This window comes from Carcharhinus amblyrhynchos, chromosome 10 (assembly GCF_965287045.1).
Source record: "Carcharhinus amblyrhynchos chromosome 10, sCarAmb.v2.hapA, whole genome shotgun sequence".
In the NCBI taxonomy this organism is placed as follows: domain Eukaryota; kingdom Metazoa; phylum Chordata; class Chondrichthyes; order Carcharhiniformes; family Carcharhinidae; genus Carcharhinus; species Carcharhinus amblyrhynchos.
The window spans coordinates 46,527,866-46,555,697 of NC_137333.1; the positions used below are offsets into that span (position 1 = coordinate 46,527,866).

At 40.3% G+C, this 27,832-nt stretch overlaps 2 protein-coding genes across 4 annotated transcripts in view; one reads left to right on the forward strand and one right to left on the reverse strand.

Annotated features, from left to right (window-relative positions):
- Window positions 1-820: 820 nt before the first annotated feature.
- On the reverse strand, window positions 821-18,992 carry ankrd49 (ankyrin repeat domain 49). 2 transcript variants are annotated; one of them, XM_080196989.1, is made up of 3 exons: window positions 18,951-18,992; window positions 12,295-12,623; window positions 821-2,329 (listed from the first exon to the last, which is right to left on the reverse strand). In XM_080196989.1, the coding sequence occupies exons 2-3, from the start codon at window positions 12,619-12,621 to the stop codon at window positions 1,868-1,870; spliced, it is 789 nt and encodes a 262-aa protein (XP_080053115.1). In that variant the 5' UTR covers window positions 12,622-12,623; window positions 18,951-18,992; the 3' UTR covers window positions 821-1,867. The 2 variants fall into 2 exon arrangements, with proteins under 2 accessions (XP_080053115.1, XP_080053116.1); XM_080196990.1 differs by lacking the exon at window positions 18,951-18,992 and adding an exon at window positions 17,581-18,935.
- A 409-nt stretch (window positions 18,993-19,401) lies between these two features.
- mre11a (MRE11 homolog A, double strand break repair nuclease) overlaps window positions 19,402-27,832 on the forward strand; it is a 62,182-nt gene continuing 53,751 nt past the window's right edge. Inside the window, exons 1-4 of one of the 2 annotated variants that reach the window (XM_080197880.1) lie at window positions 19,402-19,441; window positions 19,545-19,626; window positions 21,783-21,915; window positions 26,650-26,810. In XM_080197880.1, the coding sequence (XP_080054006.1) occupies window positions 19,607-19,626; window positions 21,783-21,915; window positions 26,650-26,810 (314 nt within the window). In that variant the 5' untranslated portion in view covers window positions 19,402-19,441; window positions 19,545-19,606. Of the gene's footprint in view, window positions 19,442-19,475; window positions 19,627-21,782; window positions 21,916-26,649; window positions 26,811-27,832 lie in introns of those variants that run through there. The other variant, XM_080197881.1, reaches the window with a different exon arrangement.

Genomic DNA, 27,832 nt, shown 5'->3' on the forward strand with positions numbered 1-27,832 from the left:
TCTTGTTCTAGCAGCGTGCGAACAGACTGGTGTGTGGTCATTGAGAACTTAATCCATTACATCACTAGACTGCCAAACTCAAAGTGAAAATTGCAAAAACTGCTACAAACTTATTCAGAGTGAAATAGAGCAGTTTGTAAATTTACAAATAGTGCTTGACAGAAGACTGGCAGGCAGGAAGATGTATGATGAGCAGTTTACTGGTGGTGTAATTGATCATGAAGAAGGATTTTCTTGTGGATAAGTGTCAGGTTCCCAATAAACTACAGGTGCTCTTGTGCTGACTGGATGAATTAAGCTTCAGTATCTGTGGGCAGTTGTCTCAATAGTATGAAAAATCTGCTGAAGCTCTATTAATAGAGGTTGGGACAGAAATGTAATGTTAAAGTAGATAAACTGCAGTATAATAGATATGGTTATGAGTTTATCAATGCAAAAAACTTATTTGTATCCATTATATTTGATCCTGTTTGGACATGTCTAGTCCAGTGCTATTTGCATTAATAAAAAAATCATAAGGCAGTTATGCTGTTTTAGCTAATTTTAATTTTTTTTGTAGATAATTTAAGTAGAGAGAATGAATGGTGAAATGGGAACAAGTGGGAAACTTAAATAGATTATTCACACAAATATATGCTCTGAACATAGAGGTGTTTTTAACAGAATGGAAATTCACTGGTTGCAGTGAAGAAGGCTTGATGAGAAGCTGATTGTTGGGAAAGAATTCCACATATGCTAGCTGGGAAATGGTATGCTACTTTGGGTCTGGCACTGCTGCTGTAAATACTTCAACACAAAAAAATCCTCAAATCAAGACCCAGGAACTAACTTAGTTTTATTTTTCAGAAACACTTGAGTCTTCAGCTGCATTTTTTAATAAACAGAATGTTGACAAGGGAAAACGCGTTAACATTTTATTCACGAAACCTTGTGACAATGTTACTTTACAGTTTTTCATAAAATATACATTATATTCATGTTAATTTTTTTTAACAAACTTGGGTAAATGAATTTGGCCTATTTTTGAAACAGCTTTCCTGATCAAAGATGAGAGAGATTTACAACTATCTGAATTATGGCATCTGTTAGCATTCAAAATAATTCCCTGCAATACGCATGGCTATATTCAAAAATATTCCATTGGGCCGGAGATTGTGATTGATAATGCATGTCAAACTCAACTTCTAAAGAGCATCTGTGTGTGTGTGTCCTGGTTCCCAAACCAGCAACTTGGACAGTCTCTCTCTCTCGAGCCCTGGGAATTGGAATAGGATTGGAAATTAAAAACAAACCCTGCATTTATAACGTAACCATATGTGACCACAATGTCTCAAAATGCTTTACAGCTAATAAAGTACTTTAAATATAGTCACTTTTGTAATGAAGGCTATGCAACTTCCACTTTGCCATTTATAGGACCTTGCTGTATACATTGTCATAATAATAACTAGATAACCTGGTTTTGAGTTGTTGATTCAGAGATAAATACTGGCCAGGACGCTGACTGCTCACCTTCAGAATAATGCTTTGGGATCTTTACCGTCCACCCAAGGGGCCAAATAGGGCCTCGGTTTAATGTCTTATTAGAAAACAATTAGTTGAAATTTCTGCAACCCATCATAAAAACTGAAAACAACGGATATTTGTATTCTCCCACAGATAATTAAGAAAAGGTTTTAACCTAACATTTGTGTAAATTGAAGAATTGTCTGTTTTAGTACTAATAAACATCAATGCAAATATTCTGCTTCTTTAAGCTTCAAGATGTTTTTAGATTTTTAAATTAATAAACAGCTATAAGTTTTGATGTTTAGGTGAATGGTTCCATGACTGTACAGTGAACGATAGGGCAACACCAACTATATCATCATGGCTCAGGTACAGAATTTGTGCACTTTTCTGTAATTTCAAAGAGATAGTAATAAATATTTGTCCTCCGAGCAACATCATAGGCTGTCTCACCCAAGTTGTTTTTTAGATCTGAATTAATGTAGCGATTCGTTAACAACAATTCAATGGTTTCCTTTGTGCCTTTACTTCCTGAAGCAAGATGCAATGCTGTCTGCAAACCATTGGTCTGGGCATTGATATCTGCTTCATGCTGCAGAAGAAATGAAGCTATTGCTGCATTGTTCCATTTACAAGCACTGTGCAAAGGTGTCCAACCATCTATAGTACGAGCATGCACATCTGCTCCATGAGCTATCAACTCACGAACAACCTCCATATGATCACTGTAGGCAGCCCTATGAAGCGGTGTGTAGTTGTCATCGTCTTTAACATTAACCAGATTTGGATTTTCAGAGAGAAGTCTGCTTACTATTGAAACCTACAAGAAAACAAAATCATTTTAATATTTGCTGTTGCACTTGAGCGATGGCTTATTTCTTGCCTATTCTTTCCACTTGTATATCATGGAAGATAGGAACATTCACAGCTATTGACAAGTTAAGTTTATTTATCAATCACAACTAAGCTTACATTCACACTGCAATAAAGTTACTGTGAAAATCCCATAGTCGCCACACTCCGGCATCTGTTTGTTTACACTGAGGGAGAATTTAGCATGGCCAATTCACCCAACCTGCACATCTTTGGACTGTGGGAAGAAACCGGACCACCTGGAGGAAACCCCATGCAGAGATGGGGAGAAAGTGCAAACTCCACACAGACAGTGACCCAAGCTGGGAATTAAGCCCGGTCCCTGGTGCTGTGAGGCAACAGTGCTAACCACTGTGCTACCCTTAGTCTTTTAAACTTGCTTCTTGAAATTGTTTACGATTTACGTAGATGATTTGGAGTTAGGGACCAAGTGTAATATGTCAAACTTCGCAGATGACATGAAGATGAGTGGCAGAGCAAAGTGTGCAGAGGTTGCTGAAAGTCTACAAAGGAATATAGATAGTCTAAGTGAGTGGACAAGGGTCTGGAGTGCAATGTCATCCATTTTGGTAGCAATAACAGCAAAATGGACTATTATTTAAATGGTAAAAAATTGCAGCTTGCTGCTGTGCAGAGGGACCTAGGTGTCCTTGTGCAAGAACCACAAGGAGGTGGTTTGCAGGTTTAGTAGGTAATTAAGAAGGCAAATGGAATTTTGTCCTTAATTGCTAGAGGGATGGAGTTTAAAAACAGCGAGGTTATGTTGCAACTGTACAAAGTACTGGTGAGGCCACACCTGGAACACTATGTACAATTGGGCGCCACGGTAGCACAGTGGTTAGCACTGCTGCTTCACAACTCCAGGGACCTGGGTTTGATTCCCGGCTTGGGTCATTATCTGTGTGGAGTTTGTACTTCCTCCTCTGTGGCTGCATGGGTTTCCTCTGGGTGCTCCGGTTTCCTCCCACAGTCCAAAGATGTGCGGGTTAGGTTGATTGGCCATGATAAGAAATTGCCCCTTGGTGTCCAGGGATGCGTAGGTTAGACGGATTAGTGGGCATAATATGTACGGACATGGGGGATAGGGTCTGGGTGGGATTGTGTTTGGTACAGACTCGATGGGCCGAAGGGCCTCTCTCTGCACTGTAGGGTTCTATGATTCAATTTTGGTTTCCCTACTTGAGAAAGGATATACTGGCATTGGAGGGGTTGCAGAGGAAATTCACTGTTGATTCTGGAGTTGAGAGGATTGGTTTATGAGAGACTGAGTAGACTGGGGCTATACTCATTGGAATTCAGAACAATGAAGGAAGATCTTATAGAAACATATATGATTATGAAGGGAATATTTAAGATAGAAGCAGGGAGGTTGTTTCCACTGGCAGGTGAAACTAGAACTAGGGGGCATAGTCTCAAATTAAGGGGAAGCAGATTTCGGACTGAGTTGAAGAGGAACTTCTTCACACAAAGGGTTGTGAATTGTGGAATTCCCTGCCCAGTGAAGCAGCTGAGGCTATCTCATTGAATATTTTTAAGGCAAGGATCGATAAATTTTTGAACAGTAAAGGAATAAAGGGTTATGGTGAGTTGGCTGGTAAGTGGAACTGAGTCCACAAAAAGATCAGCCATGATCTTATCGAATGGTGGAGCAGGCTCAAGGGGCCAGATGACTTACTCCTGCTCCTAGTTCTTATAGAAACACTTTATAAGTTATTACTAAAAACCCTTGTTGCAATCAAAAACAAACGTGTGAAAGCAACAAAATACAGCAGAAAAATAAATCGAGAGTTAGGCCTTCAATACTTTTCAGATTTCAGAGTGACAGTTGTCTATGACAGTGTGTCCCAAGAATTTGCATGAAGATCTCATGTTCTATTTGTATAAATTATATGGATATAACACCAAGAGGAACAATTTTGAAATTTGCTATATGTTGCAAACTATAGGAGATGGTAAACTAGAGAGCATAGTTAGTGCAGGGGATTGATGTGTGGAAAAGAATGAATCTGAGCACATTTTGATTTGATTTATTGTTATATGTATTAGTATACTGTGAAAAGTATTGCTTCTTGTGTGCTGGAAGACAAAGCATACTGTGAGAGAGTGTGGAATGTAGTGTTACACTTGAATAAAGAAGTGTTTATACTCTAAATGGTAAGATCAAGAATAGAGAAATAGATCTAGAGGTGTAGATTTATAACCTAAAAGGTGGGAGTATTGTTAGAAAAAGCCATCAAGTACAAACAGAATTATGTATTTTATTCAAAGGGACATCAAATACAAAAATAAGGAAGTGATGTTACATTTGTATACTGAAGAATATAACATTGGTTTGGCCACAAATGAAGCATCGCAGGTTATTTTGGGCATAAAGTGATATTAAACTTTAAGAAATGCTAAGATTCATATCATGGAAAGAGTAGAGTGATGCTTTACACAGATGGGAGATTATAGCTGTAAAGAAAAGTTTGGAAATTGGGCTTTTTCTTTGAAACTGGAAGAACAGAGAAGGTTAAGGAAGGAAATCAAAGAAAAACAAAAAGAACTTTGATCTACCACCTTACCATATCCTTAGTAATTCCTAAGGTGGTTTGCAATCAACTAAGTGACGTTATAGGGATAAATTAATAATGTTTTCAAAATGATAGGAAATTTTGAGAGTGTGTTAATAATGGATACTAAAACTGTAGCAAGGAGATAGAGATTGAAGATAGTCATTACAAGAGAGGAGAAACATTTTTTTAAAAAACTTATTGGAAATTGCCACAAGTGGCTATTGAAGCAGACAATAGCATCACATCAAAATAATTGGAAAATATTTTTAAAGAAAGAATATGCGTGGGAACCAGGACAAGAGTAGGTGGTTTCAGTTGAAATGCTAGCTCATTTACATACAACGTCACTGACAGTCTCCTGTGCTTGTACTTTTTAAAAAAACTCTTACTTTGCATTATTCAAATTACCGCCTCACTTGTTATTTCCTATCTTTTGTAGCTGCTCAATCAATTATCTCCATCCTGCAGCTAGCCTGTTTTGCGCTATTCAAATTACCTCCTGTTATAATTTAGGTCAGAAACTCCAAAGAATTTTATAAAGTCCACTTGGATCATAAGTTTTGCAATTTGAATTTGGCTAGGGTAAGCACAAGATGTTTAAATTCAGGTATGATTCAAATGACCCACAGGGAGCCTTGATCAAACAAATTTTAAGAATACAGTTAACATGCATAGAAAGAAAATTAGTATTAATTTTTACTAATTACAAGCAAAAAAAATGATAATGTATGATGCTTAATAGCTAAATACCGTTCCAACCAAACAAATCCCACAGACGAAACCCTTGTCACGGGTTTAGCACAGAAAATATGAATGCGCACGTGATGCTAAAAATTAGTCCTCTGGTTGGATGCTGTGGTTCTCTTAATATACACACAACAGCAGAATCTTCACTCCAGGAGACCTGCTTCCTGCTGGCCAGCAGAATTTACAACACGAAGGAGAAAGAGAAAAACACTGGTTTTCAGTCTGAAGTCCAAACATCTTCTAAACTAACAAAGCAGCTCCAAACTGAAAACACTCCTGTCACCTGACTTGTCATGAATCCTTCGCTCTAACAACGCAAGGTCATTAAAAAATCCCACAAAATATCTGAGATCTAGAGTAAAAATAAACACAACCCCATTTAAACCATTGAAGCAGCAGTAAAAGGAATCCTAACAGACAGCTCGGCAACAATAAAAAAAAGCTGCTTAACTGCACAGAATATGATTTACAAAAAAGTTTTTAAAGCTACGCTAAAATCACATTCTTCACTTGTTATTTCTCATTTTTCGTAGCTGTTGAATTGAATATCTCCACCCTGCAGATGGGAAAGTGGATTGAACGTCTGAAAAAACATTTCCACCACCAGTGGTTAATTTCACTTCTCCCAATAGAATACTGTACTGTACCAAGCACCTCAGTAAAGACTGTGTGAAGGATTTTCCAGCTGTCACCACCAGCAGGATCCTCAGGTTTCCCCCCCTCTCCCCATCTTGGTGAGTTCCCTAGCAGCATGGCTGGCAAGCAACATAATGGCCATCAACAGAACTGGAACACCTCTGCTGCTAGAAAAGCTGCCCTGGGGAGGCCAGAAAATGTCAGCCCTCAAGACAAATTGCTCCAGTATTTTATTCGACTGTTCAAGATCTAGACAAACATTCTGCTGTCTAAAGAATTGAAAGTTGTTTCTGTCCTTAATTTATCAAATGAGACTCAACTGTGAATTGCTCAGAAATTGAAAAATTCAATTCAATTAACTATCATAGGAGTATCCTATGACCCAGAAATTTTCTATGTTTACCATTTCCTTTGCACATCAATAAGAACATAAGATATAGGAGCAGGAGTAGGCCATCTAGCCCTTCGAGCCTGCCCCGCCATTCAATAAGATCATGGCTGATCTGTCGTGGCTCAGTTCCACTTTCCTGCCCTCTCCCCATAACCCTTAATCCCCTTGCCTATCAAAAACCTATCAACCCACGTCTTAAATATATTTAGCGAGGCAGCCTCCACCACTTCAACGGGCAGAGAATTCCAGAGATTCACCACCCTTTGAGTGAAGAAGTTCCTCCTCAACTCTGTTCTAAACTGCCCCCCCCCCCCTTATCTTGAGGCTGTGCCCTCTAGTCCTACTGTCCTTTCTGAGCGGGAAGAGCCTCTCCACCTCTATCCTATCCATCCCATTCATCATCTTATATGTCTCAATAAGATCTCCCCTCATTCTTCTAAACTCTAACGAGTACAAGCCTAGTTTATTCAGCCTCTCCTCATAGTTCAACCCCCTCAAAAAACCCCCTGTGTTCACGCACGGGGACATGAATGTAGCTGAGGAGAACACTGGGTTGCAGGGGTGTAAACTAGACAGTATTGCAGTTGATAAGGGGGACGTGCTGGATATTCTTGAGGGTTTGAAAATAGATAAGTCCCCTGGTCCGGACGGGATTTACCCTAGGATTCTCTGGGAGGCAAGAGAGGTGATTGCAGAGCCTCTGGCTCTGATCTTCAGGTCGTCATTGGTCTCAGGTATAGTACCGGAGGATTGGAAGATAGCAAATGTTGTCCCATTGTTTAAGAAGGGGAACAGAGACTTCCCCGGGAATTATAGACCGGTGAGTCTTATTTCTGTTGTGGGCAAGGTTTTAGAAAAAATTATTAGGGATAGGATTTATAGTTATTTGGAGAGTAATGAATTGATTGGAGATAGTCAGCATGGTTTTGTAGCGGGTAGGTTGTGCCGTACTAACCTTGAGTTTTTTGAGAAAGTGACCAAAGAGGTGGATGGGGGTAAGGCAGTTGACGTGGTATATATGGATTTTAGTAAGGCATTTAATAAGGTTCACCATGGTAGGCTTCTGCAGAAAATGCAGATGTATGGGATTGAGGGTAATCTAGGAAATTGGATCGGGAATCGGCTAGCAGATAGGAGACAGTGTGTGGTGGTTGATGGTAAATATTCGTCATGGAGTTCAGTTACGAGTGGCGTGCCTCAGGGATCTGTTTTGGGGCCACTGCTGTTTGTAATTTTTATTAATGATCTGGATGAGGGTATAGTTGGGTGGATTAGTAAATTTGCTGATGACACCAAAGTCGGAGGTGTGGTAGATTGTGAGGAAGGGTGTCATAGTTTGCAGGGAGACTTAGACAGATTGCAGAGCTGGGCCGAGAGGTGGCGGATGGAGTTTAATGCGGAGAAGTGTGAGGTAATTCACTTTGGTAGGAATAACAGATGTGTTGAATATAGGGCTAACGGGAGGACTCTGAATAGTGTGGATGAACAGAGGGATCTAGGTGTATGTGTACATAGATCCCTGAAAGTTGGGAATCAAGTAGATAAGGTTGTTAAGAAGGCATACGGTGTCTTGGCGTTTATTGGTAGGGGGATTGAATTTAGGAGTCGCAGCGTCATGTTGCAACTGTACACAACTCTGGTGCGGCCGCACTTGGAGTATTGTGTGCAGTTCTGGTCCCCACATTATAGGAAGGATGTGGAGGCTTTGGAGAGGGTGCAGAGGAGGTTTACCAGGATGTTGCCTGGTATGGAGGGGAGGTCCTATGAGGAGAGACTGAGGGATTTGGGGTTGTTTTCGCTAGAAAGAAGGCAGCTAAGAGGGGATCTTATTGAAACATATAAGATGATTAGAGGTTTAGATAGAGTGGATAGTGATAGCCTTTTTCCTCGGATGGAGAAAGCTAGCACGAGGGGGCATGGCTTTAAATTAAGGGGTGGTAGTTATAGGACGGATGTCAGGGGTAGGTTCTTTACCCAGAGGGGGGTGAGGGATTCGAATGCCCTGCCTGCTGCAGTTGTAAATGCGCCTAGTTTGGGGGCGTTTAAGAGATCCGTGGATAGGTTTATGGATGAAAAGGGATTGGTTTAGGTTAGAGGGTCATTGTTTTTTAACTGGTCGGCGCAACATCGTGGGCCGAAGGGCCTGTTCTACGCTGTAATGTTCTATGTTCAACTCCAGTATCAGCCTAGTGAACCTCCTCTGTACTCTCTCCAAGGCCAAAATATCCTTGTGTAAGTGCGGCGACCAAAACTGCACACAGTACTCCAGCTGCGGCCTCACCAGTGCCCTGTACAGTTGCAGCAAGACCTCCCTACTTTTATATTCAATCCCCCTCGCTATAAAGGCCAGCATCCCATTTGCCTCCCTGACCACCTGCTGCACCTGCAGGCTGGGTTTTTGCGACTCATGCACAAGGACCCCGAGGTCCCTCTGCACTGTTGCATGCTGCAGTTTTTCGCCATGTAAGTAACAGTCCTTCCTACCATTATTCCTACCAAAGTGGACAACTTCACACTTGCTAACATTAAATTCCATTTGCCAGTTCCTGGCCCATTCACCCAGCCTATCTAGATCAATTGTATGTACAGTCCGTAAACTATTGTTTCATTATATCCTTGAAATGTCTCCCATTACAACTTATTTTCCTTTCTTTTCTCTTCTCTGCTCATTGTTCTAATTTTATGTCATTGCATTCAGGCAATGCTGGAAAAACCCAGCAGCATCTGGAAAGAGAAACAGATTTAACATTTTGTGACATGTTGGGATATAATTCCATAGATGCTCACAGCACAGTGATACCTTCTGAGACAAGGTATTTGTCTGAAGTTTCAGTAGGAATTTTACCAGAGTTGCTACTGACCCTATCAAAAGTTACAGTGGGAAATTGGGAGAACGGGCATATAAATTCTTCTGCAATGAATGTTGGGAGGGCAATTCTCTGTGGCTAAACCTGATCCTTAATAACACCATATACAGTCTCCTGGAAAGGGTTACTAGATAACAAAAACAAAACTGGAAACCGAAGTATATGTTGGCCCACCCTCTTGACCTAAATTCTTAAACTTTTCTGGTGTCCCAGTTGGAGCTTATGTCCCAACTTTTTTTGTCTAAATAACAATGAGGCTAATGTTGCTCTCTGTTGTTTAAGCATAAATGGCACAATCATTTCAGATGAGGCGCAGATGCTCATAACTACAACTTGCTGTCCGCACTGCACTCTTCTGCTGTTGTTTCAAAAAGGTTCTAAGTGTCAATGATTCCAATCAATTGCCCTTGCACTAAAATTAACTATCATTTTGTGAGGTTGTGAAGTATTTTTGAAATTTAAATATCAAATGTTAAACTGTTTAAAAAATCCTTTACTTCCCTTTTTTTTCATTGAATTCAATCTTTCTTTCTATTTATATGTTTAGAAATCATAGAACCCTACAGTGCAGAAAGAGGCCCTTTGGCCCATCAAGACTACACCGACCACAATTCCACCCAGGCTGTACCCCCTTGTCCGTACATATTTTACCTGCTAATCCCTCTAACCTAAGCATCCTAGTACACTAAGGGGCTATTTTAGCATAGCCAATTAACCTAACCCACACATCACTGGACTGTGGGAGGAAACCGGAGCACCTGGAGGAAACCTACACAGACACGAGGAGAATGTACAAACTCCACACAGACAGTGACCCAACCTGGGAATCGAACCCAGGTCCCTGGAACTGTGAAGCAGCAGTGATAACCACTGTGCTACCGTGCCGCCTCCATTTAAATATGGAATTTGCCCTCCCTTGTAGTCATCCTTGATCATTGTTAAGGAGATACTTCATTGGTTATCCTATTCACTCAGATGCCCCCCTTTCCCTCACAGCCATTTTGAGCTCTCTCATTTTCAGAAATCAAGTGGCAAATTCTTTTTGAGTTGAAGGGTAAAGGGGCAAGTCAACTAATGGCAGACACAGTTAGATGCTTTGCTGCAGCAACGTCTGGCCTTAAGTAAATCAGCCTTGATTAGTTAGAACTTCGAACATTCCTACTCCGTACACGGCAAATGACCATTATTCTACATGGTGTATTTACCAGTGACCAATTAAGGACCTGTAAAACTGCTTAAAGATGTCATTTTAAGTAGCAGTGCTGTTCAGTGAGAAAACAGTAGCAGTGCTGTTCAATGAGAAAAATAAAACCCATCTTGTGGATGGATAAAAAAGGACAGTAATGGTGCCCTGGTGGCAAAGGGAGTAAATGTTTAAGGTGGTGAATGGGTTGCTGATCCAAGTGGGCTACTTTGTTCTAAATGATGTTGAGCTTCTTGAGCGTTATTAGAGATGCACTCATCTAGAAAAGTGGAGAATATTCCATCACATTCTAGCCTTGTGGATGAGTAAAAGTTTAGAGGAGTAGGCAGTGTACCACTCACCAGAGAACATCTAACCTTTTACCTGTTCTTGCAACCTCAGTATTTAATATGTTTAGTCCTGTTAAATATCTGGTTAATAGCACTCCCAGGCCATTGATGGTGGCAGATTCAGTGATGACAATGCCGTGGAATGTCAAGGGAAGATTGTGTGCTCAAGTCATATGGAATCGGCTGCACATTAACTCCTGTGATGTTGGGGATTCAGGAGGAGGCAGAGTTAAACCATCCACTGAACACTTCTGGTCGAAAATAGTGTATTTTGTAATTCCATGCTGAGGGCTGGAAATGGGGCAAATGCAGCTGTTCCCTAAGCACACATGCTATATCCAGTAGTTAGAGGTGTAAAGGCTCTCACTTAGGCTCTGGAAGTCTGGCCATTTATACATCATGATGTGGAGATGTTGGATTGGGGTAAACACAGTAAGAAGTCTCACAACATCAGGTTAAAGTCCAACAGGTTTATTAGTAAGCGCCTCAACCGGGATCTTGGGTTCATGTCACACTATCTGTAACCCCCATGACTTGCCTGGGCTTGCAACATCTCACTTACTGTCCTGTCTGGAGACAATACACATCTCTTTAACCTATGCTTAATGCTATCTCCACTCACATTGTCTGCACCTTTAAGACTTGATTAGCTGTAAAGACTCGCATTCTGATCAGTATTCTGTAAACTGTGTGTGCCTTTATATGCTCTGTTTGTGATCAGAACTCCCATTCACCTGATGAAGGGGCAAACCCCAAAAGTTAGTAGCGTTTAGTACCAAATAAATCTGTTGGACTTTAACCTGCTGTTGTGAGACTTCTTACTGCATTTATACATCAGTAAAATGAAGCTTGCAGCTAGTTAACTATTTAAAGTGCCCACCCATCTCCCGTTCCAAACAAAATTAACCCGTATACTTCACCTTTTGGTTCCCATTCCTAATCTCCTTACCTTGCCAAAGGTGAGCAATTGGGACTAGCTTAGTGGTAAAAACTGAGTAGCATGGACAAGTTGGGCTGAAGGGCCTGTTTCCATGCTGTAAACCTCTATCTTGGACCTTCCTGCCTTGATTAAAGCCAGGAATAGGTGGGTTGGAAATCTGAGAAGACTTTAATTGCCAATAGACCAAAGCCCACCTGTTTTTGTGGTTAAAAAAAACCTCCCATAGTCATATATCAGACCTACCTGGTTTTTCTCAGATGCCCAGAGTAATAGACTAGCCGGGTCACCTTCCAACTCCATTTCTTTCTTTTTAAAATCAGAATCACTTTCAATTTCCTCATCTTCCTCATCTGACTCTCCTGGCCACATGCTATGTGTTCCCATGGGTATCAGATGCCCATGTGTCTCTAACAAATCCAGTTGATTGAAGTCGTCTGGAAAACTTTCCATCCCCTCAGTGTTGAATCCCAGATTCTTGTTTTCTCCAGGTGGTTGATTTTCTCCTGAAGGCTTTTCAATAAATAGCTGTTTTGCTTTGGCATTATTTTTCTCTTGTCCATTCATCATCATCTCTGAAATACAGCATCATTATCCTAATTAAATGATGGTCAATTGGCTTGACAATATTATTAGCTTAAAAGATGATTTCTCATTAACAAATCCAACAGAGAGTGTGCAGGATAGAAATTCACCCCATTCTCTTCTCCTGAACTCTGTTCCAGGATCAGTAAAGATTGTTCTACGTGGTTATTTTCAGCAATATGACCAAGATCTATTATGCATTAAAATCCGTAGTCAATACAATCTCCAAACCCATTTCCTTATAATTATTTGTGAATTGTCTCATACCATTTCTTCACTTTTAAAAGGATATTCATAAATGCAAGCTATTATTGGCCAATAAAAATAACATGCTGGCGTCAACCCTATTCCACCTGATAGAATGAAACAACAGTAGTTACAACACACTAGTGCAGTCCAGACAGTTTGAAGAATATTTATTTTAGTGTAACATGCAAAAGCAGGCAAATAGAAGTGTTCTTTGTGGGTCCTGAATGAAAGACCAGAAGTGTGGCAACTTGAATAACCAAGACCTATTACTGACCTAAGTTAGTCTCTTTCCTTTCATTCTGATCTAAATAATAAAGTTTTGGAGATGTGGAATATCAAATCAAAATATGCAAGGTTTCCTATCCCATGATAATGAAGAGATTGATTATAATCTCATCATTATCATCCTGCTGTTACCAGGGCAAGCAATGGACCAACCTTTCCATAACTAAAAAAGCTGTGCTAACACACCTTCCCTAAAGCCCTAGAATAACATTAATTCAGAAGTGGAGATTTTAGGTTAGAGGCAATGAAGACAAACTCATTAGAATTAAAGCATTAAAAATGACAAATCAGATTCAAAATTCAGGTGCAAGAGGTTAGAGGGGAACAATGCACAAAGTACAGAAATATTTAGAATTACATAAAAACAAGAGCTGTGTAATTAGTCAATAAAGGACACAAATAATCAAAAATAAATGGGACAGGTCAATTTGGAAGGATGGCTCATGATTGAAATGGTTTGCTTTTCAAATAATCGTGAGGTTAATTATATGATTACTACAGAAACATCAGGGAATGGGGGAATATCCAAAAGCTCCTGCTTTGGTCTATTAGCTTTGTAAAAAATGCACCTGCTCTCTGTGTTCTATTTAAATGAATTGAAAGGGAGGAAGTTGCTATACTAGTACCTAGATATATGAATTAATGCTGCCACAAAGTATTGTCCTCTTCAGTCGAAGTACCCTTTTAATGATGTGATGATTGGTAGCGATTTAACAATCAACTTCTTTGGCACTGAAAATTAACTACTATAAGCATGGAGTCTTTTCCAGTCTAGGCTTTGTCGAGGATTTTTAAAATAATGTAAGATTTTTAAAAGCTTCCTTTCTGTTTCTCCCTACCTCTTATAGTAATCCAATATTTCTGTCTTTCTTTCTGTACCTGATTTGATGTTGAATTCACCCATTCTAATTTACACTTCAGTCTTATTAATTTCACAATCCTTCACCTGTTACCGTCACTATTATCAGTGTGCACTGAAGCACATTGTTGTTTTAACAAAATTTAAAAACGTAAACATGCAACAAAAGCAATGGACAGAATCACAGAATTGTTATAGAAGGCAGCCATTTGCCCCGTCGTGACTGCCCAGCTCTCCAAATGAGCATTATGACAATGCCATTCTTCTGCTTTGTCCCCTTCATCCTGCACATTGCTTCAATTTAAATAATCATCTAACGCCCTCTTTAATACCTCAGTTGCACACCTAGGTCCCTCTGTGTTTCTATACTCTTAATGGTCCTACCATTTCTTGTATAACTCCCCTCCCACATTATTTCTTCCAAAATGCATCACCTTTAAATTTTAATACAATTTAAAAAGCCATTCTATCTCAAAATTATTTTATTTTACCATTTTCAGTGTGCAAAAAGCAGAAATTTTAATCTTGTCTTTATATATGAACAACTGACAATTCGGCAAACATTGAACAGGGAATGAAAGCATCAAGTTTTTGGGAACGGGATAAACACATTTGTAGCAAAAAGGCAAAAGTTGAAAAGATTATAAATTTATTACTATCACAAGTAGATTTACATTAACACTAATGAAGTTACTGTGAAAATTCCCTAGTTGTTACACTCCAGCACCTGTTCGGGTACCCTGAGGGAGAATTTAGCACGGCCAATGCACCCAACCAGCAGGTCTTTTGGACTATGGGAGGAAACCGGAGCACCCAGAGGAAACCCACACAGACATGGCGAGAACGTATAGACTCCACACAAACAGAGACCCAAGATGCGAGTGGAACCAGATCCTTGGCGCTATGAGACAGCAGTGCTAACCACTGTGCCACCAAATTGGGTAAAGTCCTAAAACTGTGGCTTCAACTAAATGACGTACAAACAATATGATCACACCTAGGTTTTACAAGGCGAAAGTTGTATTATAGTACAAGAATAAAACCACATCTCTTTTAAGGGGAAGTGTTATAGTTCAGAGCTACAGTGACATGGTGGGTCTAGTGGGCTGGAGCTGGTTGCACCAGGACTCGCGTAGCTCTTTCGGTTCTCAGAGATAATCAGAACATAGAAGCCAAGCTGTATTATTTGTATGTCATTTAAGCTAAAACAAAAAAGCAAAAAATACTCAAACAATGCAATAAAACTTGTTTTATAACAAGCTCTTGTGCATAAATAATGAATGGAGCTGTCACTGGACTTTTGTTGTGATAATAACCAGTAAGAAATCTGCTCACAGTTCATATGACAACCAATACAGTCCATAAAGCAACATGCAGACGAGGAAGAAAAGGATGGGAACCTTGAGATGTCCGTGCTAAATGAGAACCCATTGTGAAAGATTTGCTTCCTTTGTTAGGATTAACTGAAGTGGTTCTGGAGAGGGAATAAAGGAGCAAACATGGAGTGGTGTTTGGACTGAGTGAGCATGTCAGATCCCAAAGAAAAGTCAAGTAACAACCACAATCAAAGATTTGGTTCGGTAATTTTGACCAGGCTAATCACAATATCGTGTATAGAGCCATAAGCCATGCAAAGATTTCAGATACTATGGGGCAGTACACATCATCACATCCACAAAAGTAAGACGCTCAGACCACTGAGTGACTGACATCACTGACTGTGAGAAGGTATCTATGGCAGACCTGAATTCATAATTAGCATTATAAAGGGAACTCAAAAGAGGGATTAGAGTTGTGGTAATTGCTGAGAACAGACAAGTCAAGGGTATAATTTTTTTTGTCTGAGACACTGATTGTGGTTTTGAAAAAATAATGAGACAGTGCTCAAACAAATTTACAATAACAGCAAGCCCCCAGGCCAATTGAGTGGTTAAGAGTAAGAGGGGAAGGAATCGAATGAGTCAGTGCTCGTGCACGAGGTGAACTTGAGAGGGAAGAAAAGTTGCAAAGTAGCATGAGTTAGATGGAGTTGGGTGTGTTTCAAAGGGAAATGTAGGTTAGGTAATGAATAGCAGGTGACATAGCATCGGAGGTAAGGAGGAAGTGACTGAGGTAGTATGAAGTTGAAGCAAGGTGGCTGTTGTTGAGCAGAGCATTTGGTTGTAGAGAGGTAAGCAGGGTTTTACCTGCACAGATTTGCCAGAGAGTAATTAGGTCAACTGCATGTGGGCAACATCAAATCCTCATGTTTCACAGCATCCCTACAGTGCAGAAGGATGCCTTTTGGCCCATTGAGACTGCACCGACTCTCTGACAACAGTATCTTAGATGTGGAGATGCCGATGTTGGACTGGGGTAAGCATAATAGGAAATCTCACAACACCAGGTTAAAGTCCAACAGGTTTATTTGGTAACACAAGCCACAAGCTTTCGGAGCACTGCCCCTTCATCATATGAGTGGGAGTTCTGTTCACAAACAGGAAATATATAGAGACAAAGTTTGTATCTAATTTACCATGGCCTATCTACCAAACCTGCACATCTTTGATTTGATGGAGTTGTAGGAACTAAGCAAATAAAACAGGGATTGAAAAATTATTAGGGATTTCTTTTATTCAAAAATTGAGAACTTCTGCACAATTGCCTCAGCTTCTGGTCAACAGATTCCAAGCTCTCTCCATCTAACTCATGCTACTTTGCAACTTTTCTTCCCTCTCAAGTTCACCTCGTGCACAAGCACTGACTCATTTGATTCCTTCCCCTCTTACTCCTAACCACTCAATTGGCCTGGGGGCTTGCTGTTATTGTAAATTTGTTTGAGCACTGTCACTATTTTTTCAAAACCACAATCAGTGTCTCAACCAAAAAAAAATTATACCCTTGACTTGGCTGTTCTCAGCAATTACCACAACTCTAATCTCTCTTTTGAGTTCCCTTTATAATGCTAATTATGAATTCAGGTCTGCCATAGATACCTTCTCACAGTCAGTGATGTCAGTCACTCGGTGGTCTGAGCATCTTACTTTTGTGGATGTGATGATGTGTACTGCCCCATATCTACTTATGCAATAGCATAACCTAAGGAGGTAACAATTGCCTTCCCCTATCACACGGACCAGTTATTCATGTCTTCAGCAAGTGTATTTGTTCCATCTTTGAAAGCAAGAATTGCTGAGGCAAGACATTAATATGGATTGTTGAACTGCTTCCCTTCCCATCAGTGTAACATAAAAGCAATTGATTCACTTTTTCCATCAATGCAACTTCTCTTTCAATATTGGTATAAAACGTTAGCTCATTATCCTCTTCCTTATAATGTGTTTCCTTTCTTTATATTCTATCCTTTTGTATCATGTTATCACTTCCAGCACTCAGTCGTCTTGAACAAAACCTTCAATGTTGACGTATTGCCCATTTGGAGATTGATGTAACAATCTCAGAAATGCAGAAAGATAAGTGACTTTGCAGTAAGCAACTTTACAAACACAATAGAGACAGTTGATTCATCTTTCCCTCACCTGTTTCTATTCTAGATTTAGACATTGTAAACCTACCTGGATTTAACAGTTTCCAACTTCAATCCTTGCATCAGCTACAATAGCAGAAATATCTTGTATTCATGTAGCACAATTTTAATGTGGAAAAATATATCAACGTGCTTAACAGTGGAGAAATGTAATTTCAAATCTCTGTGGAAGGGTTATGAGACAACCAAAAAGTTGTTGAATATACCGGTTTTAAAAGATTTCCAAAGCGCTAACTTTAAGATTCCTATACCCATTAAACTGTCCCTTCACACTTCCCATGGCTAAAGCAGAATATCCTCCAATTGATCAAAGTTTTTGGCTATTGTAAAAATTGGTACATCACAACAAACATTTGACTCAGAACAAAACTGTTCTACTAACTCCACTGCTTTCTTTAAAATCCCTCCATAAAATCCAATCATCCATACCATTACAATCTATTTCCTGTTCTCCAAGGGGATCACATTTTAGGTTTAATGATGCCTCTCTCCGATTTCTGCAACCTGTTTCAAACATATATCCCCGTACGTACATTGTGCTCTCCTTGCAGCTTATTTCTTCCCTCCACCTCCATTGTTAGTAGCAGGACCTCCAATCACTTCAGCCTTATTCTCTTAAACTCCAATTGCTTTATTCCACTGCACATTTAAAAATGTTAAAACCAGTGTCTTTAACCAGCCTCATGGTACTCTCTCCTAATCCCTTAAGTGTGTGTGGCTGCCTCCACCAAAGGTTTTCATTGCTCTCCCTTGTGTAGATTGTTGAGGCCATGATTCAAGTCAGATGCTAGGAACGACCAAGCTAAATAGCAACCAATCCTCTAATGAAGGCACAAATGGTCTGTTTATTGATCCAGTGAACACCAACATAAGGTGCACAATTCCATCTGTTTCTAAAGGTCTTGGACTGGGTGTCACTTTGGATCGTAACTCCCATTTTGAGTAGGGCAAAGAGCATGACAGTGGTACAGTAGCATAGGGATTACGGTGATAGGCTGATAATTTAACAATGGTATCTTTAAACGATTTTTAAAAATATGGAAATAAGTAGTGATTATCAATGGACACATAGTTGTCATAACTTTGTAAAAACTTCAACTGATTCACTTAAATCTTGGAAGGAAGGAAACCTGCCATTCCTGTCAAAAAGCCATTCAGACTCGAAATGTCATTCTGTTCTCTCCACAGATTCTATCAGATCGGTTGAGATTTTCCAGCGTTTTCTGTTTTTGTTTCAGATTCCAGCATTTGCAGTATTTTGCTTTTATTTATTTGACCTTTATCTGCAGTGGACCCAGTAAAGCACTCGAGGAACGTAGAATAATTACGGCCATAATAACAGCTAGAAAACCGCGAGTAAACAAACTGACTGAAATCATCCCTCCACCCAATACTCACACTTCCTGTCTCCGCAGCTCAACAACTGCTTCCGGGTTAAACCGAAAGGTCAAACTCCCTCTCCAGATGACGCCGAGCTGAGGTCAGTCCGTGGGAAGGGACGGGCGGCTGTGATTGGGCGGCTCCGAAATCTGGCGGCGATTGGTTAAATTGGGGCTGGAATTGGCCTGTGATTGGTCGGTTCTGGCGGGAATTGGGCTGTGATTGGTTAGTGCTGGCGGGGTTTGGACTGTGATTGGTCGGTTCTGGTGGGGGTTGGGCTGATTGGTCAGTTTTGGCGGGGATGGGCCTATGGTCGGTTCTGGTGGGGGTTGGGCTGTGATTGGCCTGCTCTGGTGGCGATTGCTCAGCGCCGGTTATGATTGGTCAGCTCGACGGCTATGGCATTGATTGGACCGCTCAGGCTGATGAGAAGCCCGCCAGCTTGGGCCGCCCAATCAGCGTGCTCGTCTCGTTTTGCGGCCCTAGAAGCCTCTGGGATTGAGAGGGAGGTAACTAACGTCAATGTACTGATCACAAACATGGTTATTGTTGAATCTGCCGTTGTTTCTTTATCAGTTTCATTGATAACTTCGCTTTCTTTATTCCTTTCAGAAATCTATCCTGGTATTCAATGACAACTTTGTAAATCGAGTTTACTTCAGTAGCCTGGCAGGATGAGTGCAGGAAATACCCTGTAAGTGATGGAGAGCAGACTGTTGTAGCTCAGTCTACCTTTCACATTCTAGTTTTGTGTTCATTAGAAATTTTAGAAAGTCTTTCACTTCAATTGTGAGAGTGAATAAAGGGGTTCGCCGGGCTTGATAGCTCCTCGAGCATCACAAGGAAAGTACTCGGTACTGTGAGATCATTCCAATTCTGTAAGTCATTAAATCAAGTGGTTCTCAGAAGAAGATGCAGATATGCCTGGATTTTTATGTCCCTTTTCTGGACAGAGTATTTGTCACATTTGAGGCTTTGGCTTGAGACTTTACAGACTTAAGAACGTAACTAGGAGCTGGAGTAGGCCATCTGGCCCCTCGGGCCTGCTCTGCCATTCAGTAAGATCATGGCTGATCTTTTCATGGACTCGGCTGTACTTACCCACGAACTCACTATAACCCTTAATTCCTTTACTGTTTAAAAATGTATCTATCCTTGCCTTAAAAACATTCAATGAGGTAGTCTCAGTTGCTTCACTGGGCAGGGAATTCCACAGATTCACAACCCTTTGGGTGAAGAAATTCCTCCTCAACTCAGTTCTAAATCTGCTTCCCCTTATTTTGAGGCATTGCCCCTAGTTCTAGTTTCACCCAGCAGTGGAAACAATCTCCTTGCTTCTGTCTTATCTATCTCCTTCATAATCATATATTTTTAAAAGATCTCTCTTCATTCTTCTGAATTCCAATAAGTATAGCCCCAGTCTACTCAGTCTCTCATCATAAACTGACCCTCTCAACTCTGAATCAATCGAGTGAATCTTCTCTGCACCCCCTCCATGGCCAGTATATCCTTTCTCAAGTAAGGAGACTAAACTCCTTAGTACTCCAGGTGTGGCCTCACCAGCACCTCATATAGCTGCAACATAACCTCACTGTTTTTAAACTCCATCCCTCTAGCAATGAAGGACAAAATTCCATTTGCTTTCTTAATTACTTGCTGCACCTGCAAACCAACTTTTTGTGATTCATGCACAAGGGCACCCAGGTCCCTCTGCGGAGCAGCATGCTGCAATTTTTTTACCGTATAAACTTGTGGTTGGCATTGCTAGAGCAAGTTTCAGGGGTACCTATGAATCTTGTGATTTGAATTGTATCATCTTGCTGATCTTGTTGACCTGCAAGCTACTGATCAGATGTCATGGGCCCAAGGAACGTTAAACAATTAACACATTTATATTCTCAAATAAAAGCAACAATTTACAGCTGTTGGAAATTTTGGTGATACGTGGCACAGTGGTTAGCGCTGCTGTCTCATAACGCCAGGGACCTGGGTTTGATTCCAGCCTTGGGTGACTGTCTATATGGAGTTTGCATATTCTCCCCTTGTCTACTTGGCTTTCCTTTGGGTGCTCTGCTTTTCTCCCACATTCCAAAGATGTAGAAATTAGGTGGATTAGTCATGGTCAATGTGCAGTGTTATGGAGATAGGGTGTATGCCTGGGGAAGATGCTCTTTAGGTTGGCAAGGTGGCACAGTGGTTAGCACTGTTGCCTCACAGAACCAGGGACCCTGCTTCAATTCCAGTCTTGGGTCACTGTGTAAAGTTTACAATTTCTCCCTCTTTGCGTGGGTTTCCTCTGGGTGCTCCGGTTTCCTCCCACAGTCCAAAGATGTGCGGGTCAGGTTGATTAACCATGCTAAATTGACCCTAGTATCAGGGGGATACGTAAGGTAAACAAGGGTTGCGGGAATAGGGCCTCAGTGGAATTGTGATCAGTACAGACTCGATGGGCCGAATGGCCTACTTCTCTACTGTAGGGATTCTATGGTATTGAAATTTAAAACAGAAAATGCTGTAGAAACTGAGCAGATCTGGCAGCATGTCTGGAGAGAGAAACAAAGTTAATATTAACTCTGCTCCTCTCACTAAAGATGCTGTCAGTCCTCCTGAATTTATCCACCATTTGCTGTTTTTATTTCTGCTTATGGTCTGCTCTTCTCGTACCTATGGCTTTCAGGATTCTACGGAGGGTTGGGAAGAGAAATAAATCATGGACTTAGATTAATTCTACTGTTAACAATTAGATAGGTACTATATATCTAATTGTTGACAGTAACTAAGGCATGTTACTAATACATTCCTTGGATTTCTTGTAATGTGAATTAATTCAGAATCTTGTAATTTTTGCAGTGAAGATGAGGATACTTTTAAAATTTTGATTGCAACTGACATTCATCTTGGCTATTTGGAAAAAGATGCCATAAGGGGAAATGATACCCTTGTTACCTTTGATGAGATTTTAAGATGTGCGCAGGATAATGAGGTAAGTCACTTATAAAGGTGACAGTGTTTCATAATATTAGGTTGTTTTTACTAGCCAAACACAATTGCACTTAAAACTCTGAATTAGAGATAAATATGATTATGTATGACTGTAATTTCTTTGTAATAATTTGAAATCAAATTGAAAACTATACTATAATTTTAAGGAACTGGGTGAATATTTTAGTTAAGAGAATTAAACAGCAAATTGCATTTATGTAGCATGTAGGGGGAAAATATCCCATGGCTCATAGAGCTGTGACAGAATGGATGTGGAATCCTGGAAGAAGCGATTTTGGAGGGTACAAGTGCCATGAGTTCAAGCAGGCTGCTAGACGCTATAAAAATTGGGTGCATTGAAAAATTGGAAGATTTAAAGAGAAGGTGAGTCACCAAGTAACTTGGAGCCAGTATAGGTAGATAAATCTGAGGTGCTTGGCAGAAATAGCCATGTTTGAGATAGCGGCAGAGTTTTTGGATGAGTTAGAGTTAGTGAAGGGTCAGGCATCGGATTATCTCCTACAGGACTGCTTTGAGTTAGTGGACTGGTCCATATTTAACAACTCAGCAACCAACCTGAATGAATATGCTACTACAGTAACAGACTTTGGTGGCACAGTGGTTAGCGCTGCTGCCTCAGTGCTATGTACCTGGGTTCAATTCTCATCGTTGGTGATTGTGCAGATTCCATTCACTCTCCCTGTGTCTGTGTGGGTTTCCTCCGGGTGCTCTGGTTTCCTCCCACAAGTCTGAAAGACATGCTGCTTAATTAATTGGCTAAGTTCTCCTTGAGTGTATCCAAATGGATGCCAGAGTCTGGTGACTAGGGGATTTTTCACTGTAACTTCATTGCAGTGTGAATATAAGCTTACATGTGACACCAATAAAAAAAAATTCATAAGTGCATAGAAGATTGTATGTCAAAGAAGCAAATCTGTATGTTTCCAACTGGAAGCTATGGATGAACAGGATATCCAGTGCTAACTGAAATCCAGGTCTGAGGTGTTCAAGTCGGGAGACCCTGTACTATGCAAGAAAATCAGATATGATCTACTGAGAACCATCAAAGATCCCAAGGGACCATACCGAACCAAACTAGAAACCCAGGCTAGCCGCACAAACACCCATTGATTATGGCAATGTCTGCATAGCGGAACAGGCTATAAGATGAAGGCATGTAGAATTGCTGGCACAGTGCACTCCTCCCTGATGAGAATGCATTTTGTATCCATTTTGAGCATGAGGTCAGCAAAAGTATGTCCCTTGCCCCGAAAGCCTCGCTGAACCGGCATCCGAGGTCACCATTGCAGATATTAGATCAGCCTTCTTGAAAGTTAATCCACAGAGAGCGATTAGACCAGATGGGATACGCAGACAGGCTCCCACATGCTGCGCAGACCAGCAGGCGTGGGTATTTGCAGACATCTTTAACCTCTCCTTACACCTACCTGCTTCAAAAAGATGACTATCATCTATGTACCAAAGGAAATCCATGCAGTATGCCTAAAATGACTATCATCTGGTGGCTCTGACATCCGTGATTAAAAGGTGCTCCGAAAGGTTAGTCATGGCACAATCTGGGAGTCTGGTCTCCCAAATTGCCTGGATCTACTACAGTTTGCTTATCGCTGCCAAAGGTCCATAGTAGATGCCATCTCCCTGGCCCTACACTCAACTCTGAAACACCTGGATAAAAAGGACACATGTCAGACTCCTGTTTGTTGATAACAGCTCAGCCTTCAACACCATTATCCAACAAAACTCTTCTACAAACTCCATGGCCTAGGGCTCGGCTCCTCTCTGTCTGATTGTAGCCTAGACTTCCTAACCCACAAACCGCAATCAGTAAGGCTAGGCAACGACACCTCCTTCATGATTATCCTCAAATCCAATGTCCCGCAAGGCTATGTCCTCAACCCCTTACTATACTCCTTAAACATCAGTGTGATCAAATTTTGCCCCAATTCCACTTTCAGGTTTGCTGATGACACCACTGTAGTGGGTCAGATCTCAAACAATGACGAGATGAAGTACAGGAAAGAGAAAATCTGGTAAAATGACGTGACGACAGTAATCTTTCCCTCCATCAGTAAAGCGAAGGAGATTGTCATTGACTTCAGGAAGCGTAGAGGAGGGCATGCCCCTGTCTACATCAATGAGGATAAAGTGGAAATGGCCAAGAGCATCAAGTTTCTAGGTGTCCAGATCACCAACAACCTGTACTAGTTCCTCCACATTGATGCTCTAGTTAAGAAAGCCCACTAATACCTCTACTTTCTCAAGAGGCTCAGGAAATTCAGCATGTTTGCTATGACTCTCGCCGGTTTTTATCAGCGTACACATCCAGAAAGGGTGCTTTCTATGGTAACAGCTTGGTACGTGTTTGGTCCATTCATTCCTTTGAAGAGGTGAGAGGACAGTACTGGTACAAGTTTTAAAATTTTTTTTTTGAAGAGAACTTAAAGAATTAACGTGACAAAAGCAAAAAGCGAACTTGGAGACTGGCTTCTTGGCCAGGCCCTCTACAAAAAAAAAGTACTGAAGTGAGTGGAATGTAAGAACTGAACTAAACAACACATGCTCTAAAATCAAAATATATTTCAACCTTTATCTCATTGTTGGAAGTGTTTTTTGCATGTTGCCTCAGCCTAGAAAAATAATCCTTGCAGCTGCTGTTATGGGAAACTTGTTTGCCTGCACTGTTTATCCTTCAGGAATGCAGTCAATTTTTAGCTAACCCGTCATGCCTTCTGATTCTACATGTAGTTAAGTTAGCTACAATTGTTCAGCTTAGAGTTAGTTAACTCCTACAATCTAGCATTTAAATATATAATTGTGCATAGGCACAATTATAGAAATATCTTAAAATGAAGTCTTTGCATAGACTAAAGCAACTTGGGTTAAGCATCCACAGGATTCCTCAATATGGCTGTCCTCTGACCAAGACCACTAGAAGCTACAAAGGGTTATGAACATAGTCCAGTCCATCATGCAAATCAGCCTCATTAACATTGTCTACACCTGCTGCTGCATTGGATAAACAGCGAGCATAATCAACGACCCTACACACCCCAGATATACTCTCTTTTAACTTCCTCCATCGGGGAAAAAGATTACAAAAGTCTGAGGTCACGCACCAACCGACTCAACAGTTTCTTCCTTACTGCCATCAGACTTTTGAATGGATCTACCATATGTTAAGTGGATGTTTCTGTGCACCCTATCTGTGGTTGTAACACTATACTCAGTTCCCTCCTTTTTTTTCTCTGTGGCATGTACTCTATGAATGGTATGTCTTGTCTGTATAGTGCATAAGAAACAATACTTTTCACTGTATCCCAATATGTGTGAGAATAATAAATCAAATCAAGGAGCAATGGAGGAAAGATGTGTGTACCAGTTTTAGCTATGGAAAGGCTGACATAGAGGTGTACAATTTTACAGAGGATTAAGAGTGCTCCAGTGATGTAACATATACATTTGCAGTTTCTATTATAAATGCAGACTTGGAAATATTGATAGGATGTATATCCAGATTTCAGATGGCTCATTTTAATATAGCCCAGAGCTGCACGTCAGAGTTAAATGTAAATGACCTTTTATTTAATGTTTCTCTTCAATATGGAGACATAAATCTTATATAGCAATTTGATCTTTGACCAACAATATGATTAACCCTCTTGACCATTTGCCTTTTGGCTTGCAGTGCATTTTGTAAAGCACTTTGAGATCTTTTTTCTGATTGGAGATGCTACATAAATATATGTATAAATAACCACTGCTGATCTGTAAATAAAAACTGTGTTGCATTTATTGCATTTTTTTAAGTGTATCATGCTGCATCTAAGGTAGATGATTCACACGTGAATTTGTTTACAATTTGAATGATTGAATTATTGACGTGATCCTCTGTTGGCCCTGCTGCTCCTGATTGTATTATACCCATGTGAATCCTATGGCATTGGTTTAGGTTGGCTTTGAAACAATGCAAGTAATTTTTTTTAAACAACCGATTGTTCAAATATAATATTGTGGGTAAGATGTGTTAGAGTTGAATTATTGTAACTAAAAGCTATTTTGTTTTCTTTGTTCACCGTTTGAAAGAATAGATAACTTGGCTTTGCCAGTGCTGCTCTACATTTGACTGCTTAAAAGCAGTGTATGTAGGTCATTTGATCTGAAGATCCCTTTCTCTGGGAAGCTGCAGAGTTTTGCTTGGCTGCTGAAATGAGAATTCTCATGATCATATCACACTCTTGGGAGCATGTGCACTAACTGCTTGAGTCAGTTGTTCCATTTTATTGTTTAATTAGCCTAAAGTTTTTTTTCTACGTATCCTTAATCAGAAGATGGCATGATGGCACAGCATTTAGCACTGCTGCCTCACAGGGCCAGGGACCTGGGTTCATTTCTGGCCTTAGGTCACCGTCTGTGCAGAGCCTGCATGTTTTTCCATGTCTGTTTGGGTTTCCTCCACGTGCTACAGTTTCCTCCCACAGTGCAAAGATGTGTAGGTTAGAAAGATTGGTGGGGTAAATATGTGGGATAATGGGGATAGGGCCTGGCTGGGATGCTCCGTCAGTGGGTCAGTGCAAACTTGATGGGCTGAAAGAATCCCTACAATGCAGTAGGCCAATGATTCTAAAGTAAAATTTACTTTTTATTTTTGTTTTACTTCGCATCAGCCAAAATTCAGAAATAAATCTATTTTGCTCCATCTCTGTTCACCTCTTAGGTTGATTTTATGCTGCTGGGAGGTGATCTCTTTCATGACAACAAACCCTCCCGTAAAACATTGCATACCTGTATGGAATTATTGAGAAAATACTGCATGGGTGATAATCCAATACAGTTTGAAATCTTAAGTGACCAGTCAGTAAATTTTGGTTTTAGCAAGTAAGTACTTTTCTATATTATTTATTTACTTATGTTTTCCTGATGTTTAGGAGAATTTCAATGCAATTATAGCTGATTGATTTCAGCGAATCCTTTTAGCAGTCAAAAAGATTTAAAAAATCTGAGCGTTTTTGCCGTTTATTAAGCTTTTTGACTTCTGCATTGTTATTTTGATACATAATTTAGTTACAAATTGTAGTGGATCATTTAGGTAATGTTAAATTCAATACAGATCCTGGAGCAATGAAAACTATCTCAGCAATGATTTTGTTCACGTAGCAAATTCATACAAACAGCTAAATTGATTTTGGCATGAAAAAGTTTGATATACAGAAGCGGTTTTGCTTTGTTGAATAATACTCCCTGTATATTAGGTTTTGTCTGTCAGAGGTGAGTATACAGGACATAGCATTTGGATGGTTGAACATTGGTGTTGAAACTTTGCCCTGTTGAATACTTAGTTTTCCATTTGATATATATTAGGTCTTGCTCTACTTTGTATTATTTTTGTTCATCTCTGTTGTCGGTAATTTGTCTTCCACCTGCTGAACAAACAACTCATTCACATTTTACAAAAGCAATACTTAACAAAAGTTACACAGTTACTTTACTGACGTCATGCATAATTTGCCTCACTGTTTGGTCTTGGACACATCAGTAACGTGGGCTTGTTCCAGTCTGTCTTTGTTCTTCTATTCACAGCCAGCATGCAGTCTCTGTTTGCAAATTCTTCATCTTCCCGTTCTTGCTGCTGGAAGCTGGCGCTTACTAATCCTTTCTGACACACAGCCCATCCTGCTGATCAGTGGTGTTCCTGAACTCTGGTGCGGGCAGTGCTTGATCAGTCTCTGGTTTAGATGGTGCATGATCAGCTTCTGATTGGTTTCTTAAGGGTATTGGCTATTTACAGATATTACTCGATGTTACCTCATGATTGGTACCAAAGGGTGTCAGTTACCTTTTGGACAGTCCCTGTCATTATAGCTTTTTCTGTTATTTAATTCATTTTTTTAACTTTCTAC

What these genes read in the sequence shown, in the direction of transcription:
- ankrd49 (XM_080196989.1), bottom strand. Translation starts at nt 12,621, where the DNA reads ATGATGATGAATGGACAAGAGAAAAATAATGCCAAAGCAAAACAGCTA. An exon ending in GGGCATCTGAGAAAAACCAG is followed by an intron (nt 2,330 to 12,294) that starts GTAGGTCTGATA and finishes GTTTTCTTGTAG; the next exon opens with GTTTCAATAGTAAGCAGACT.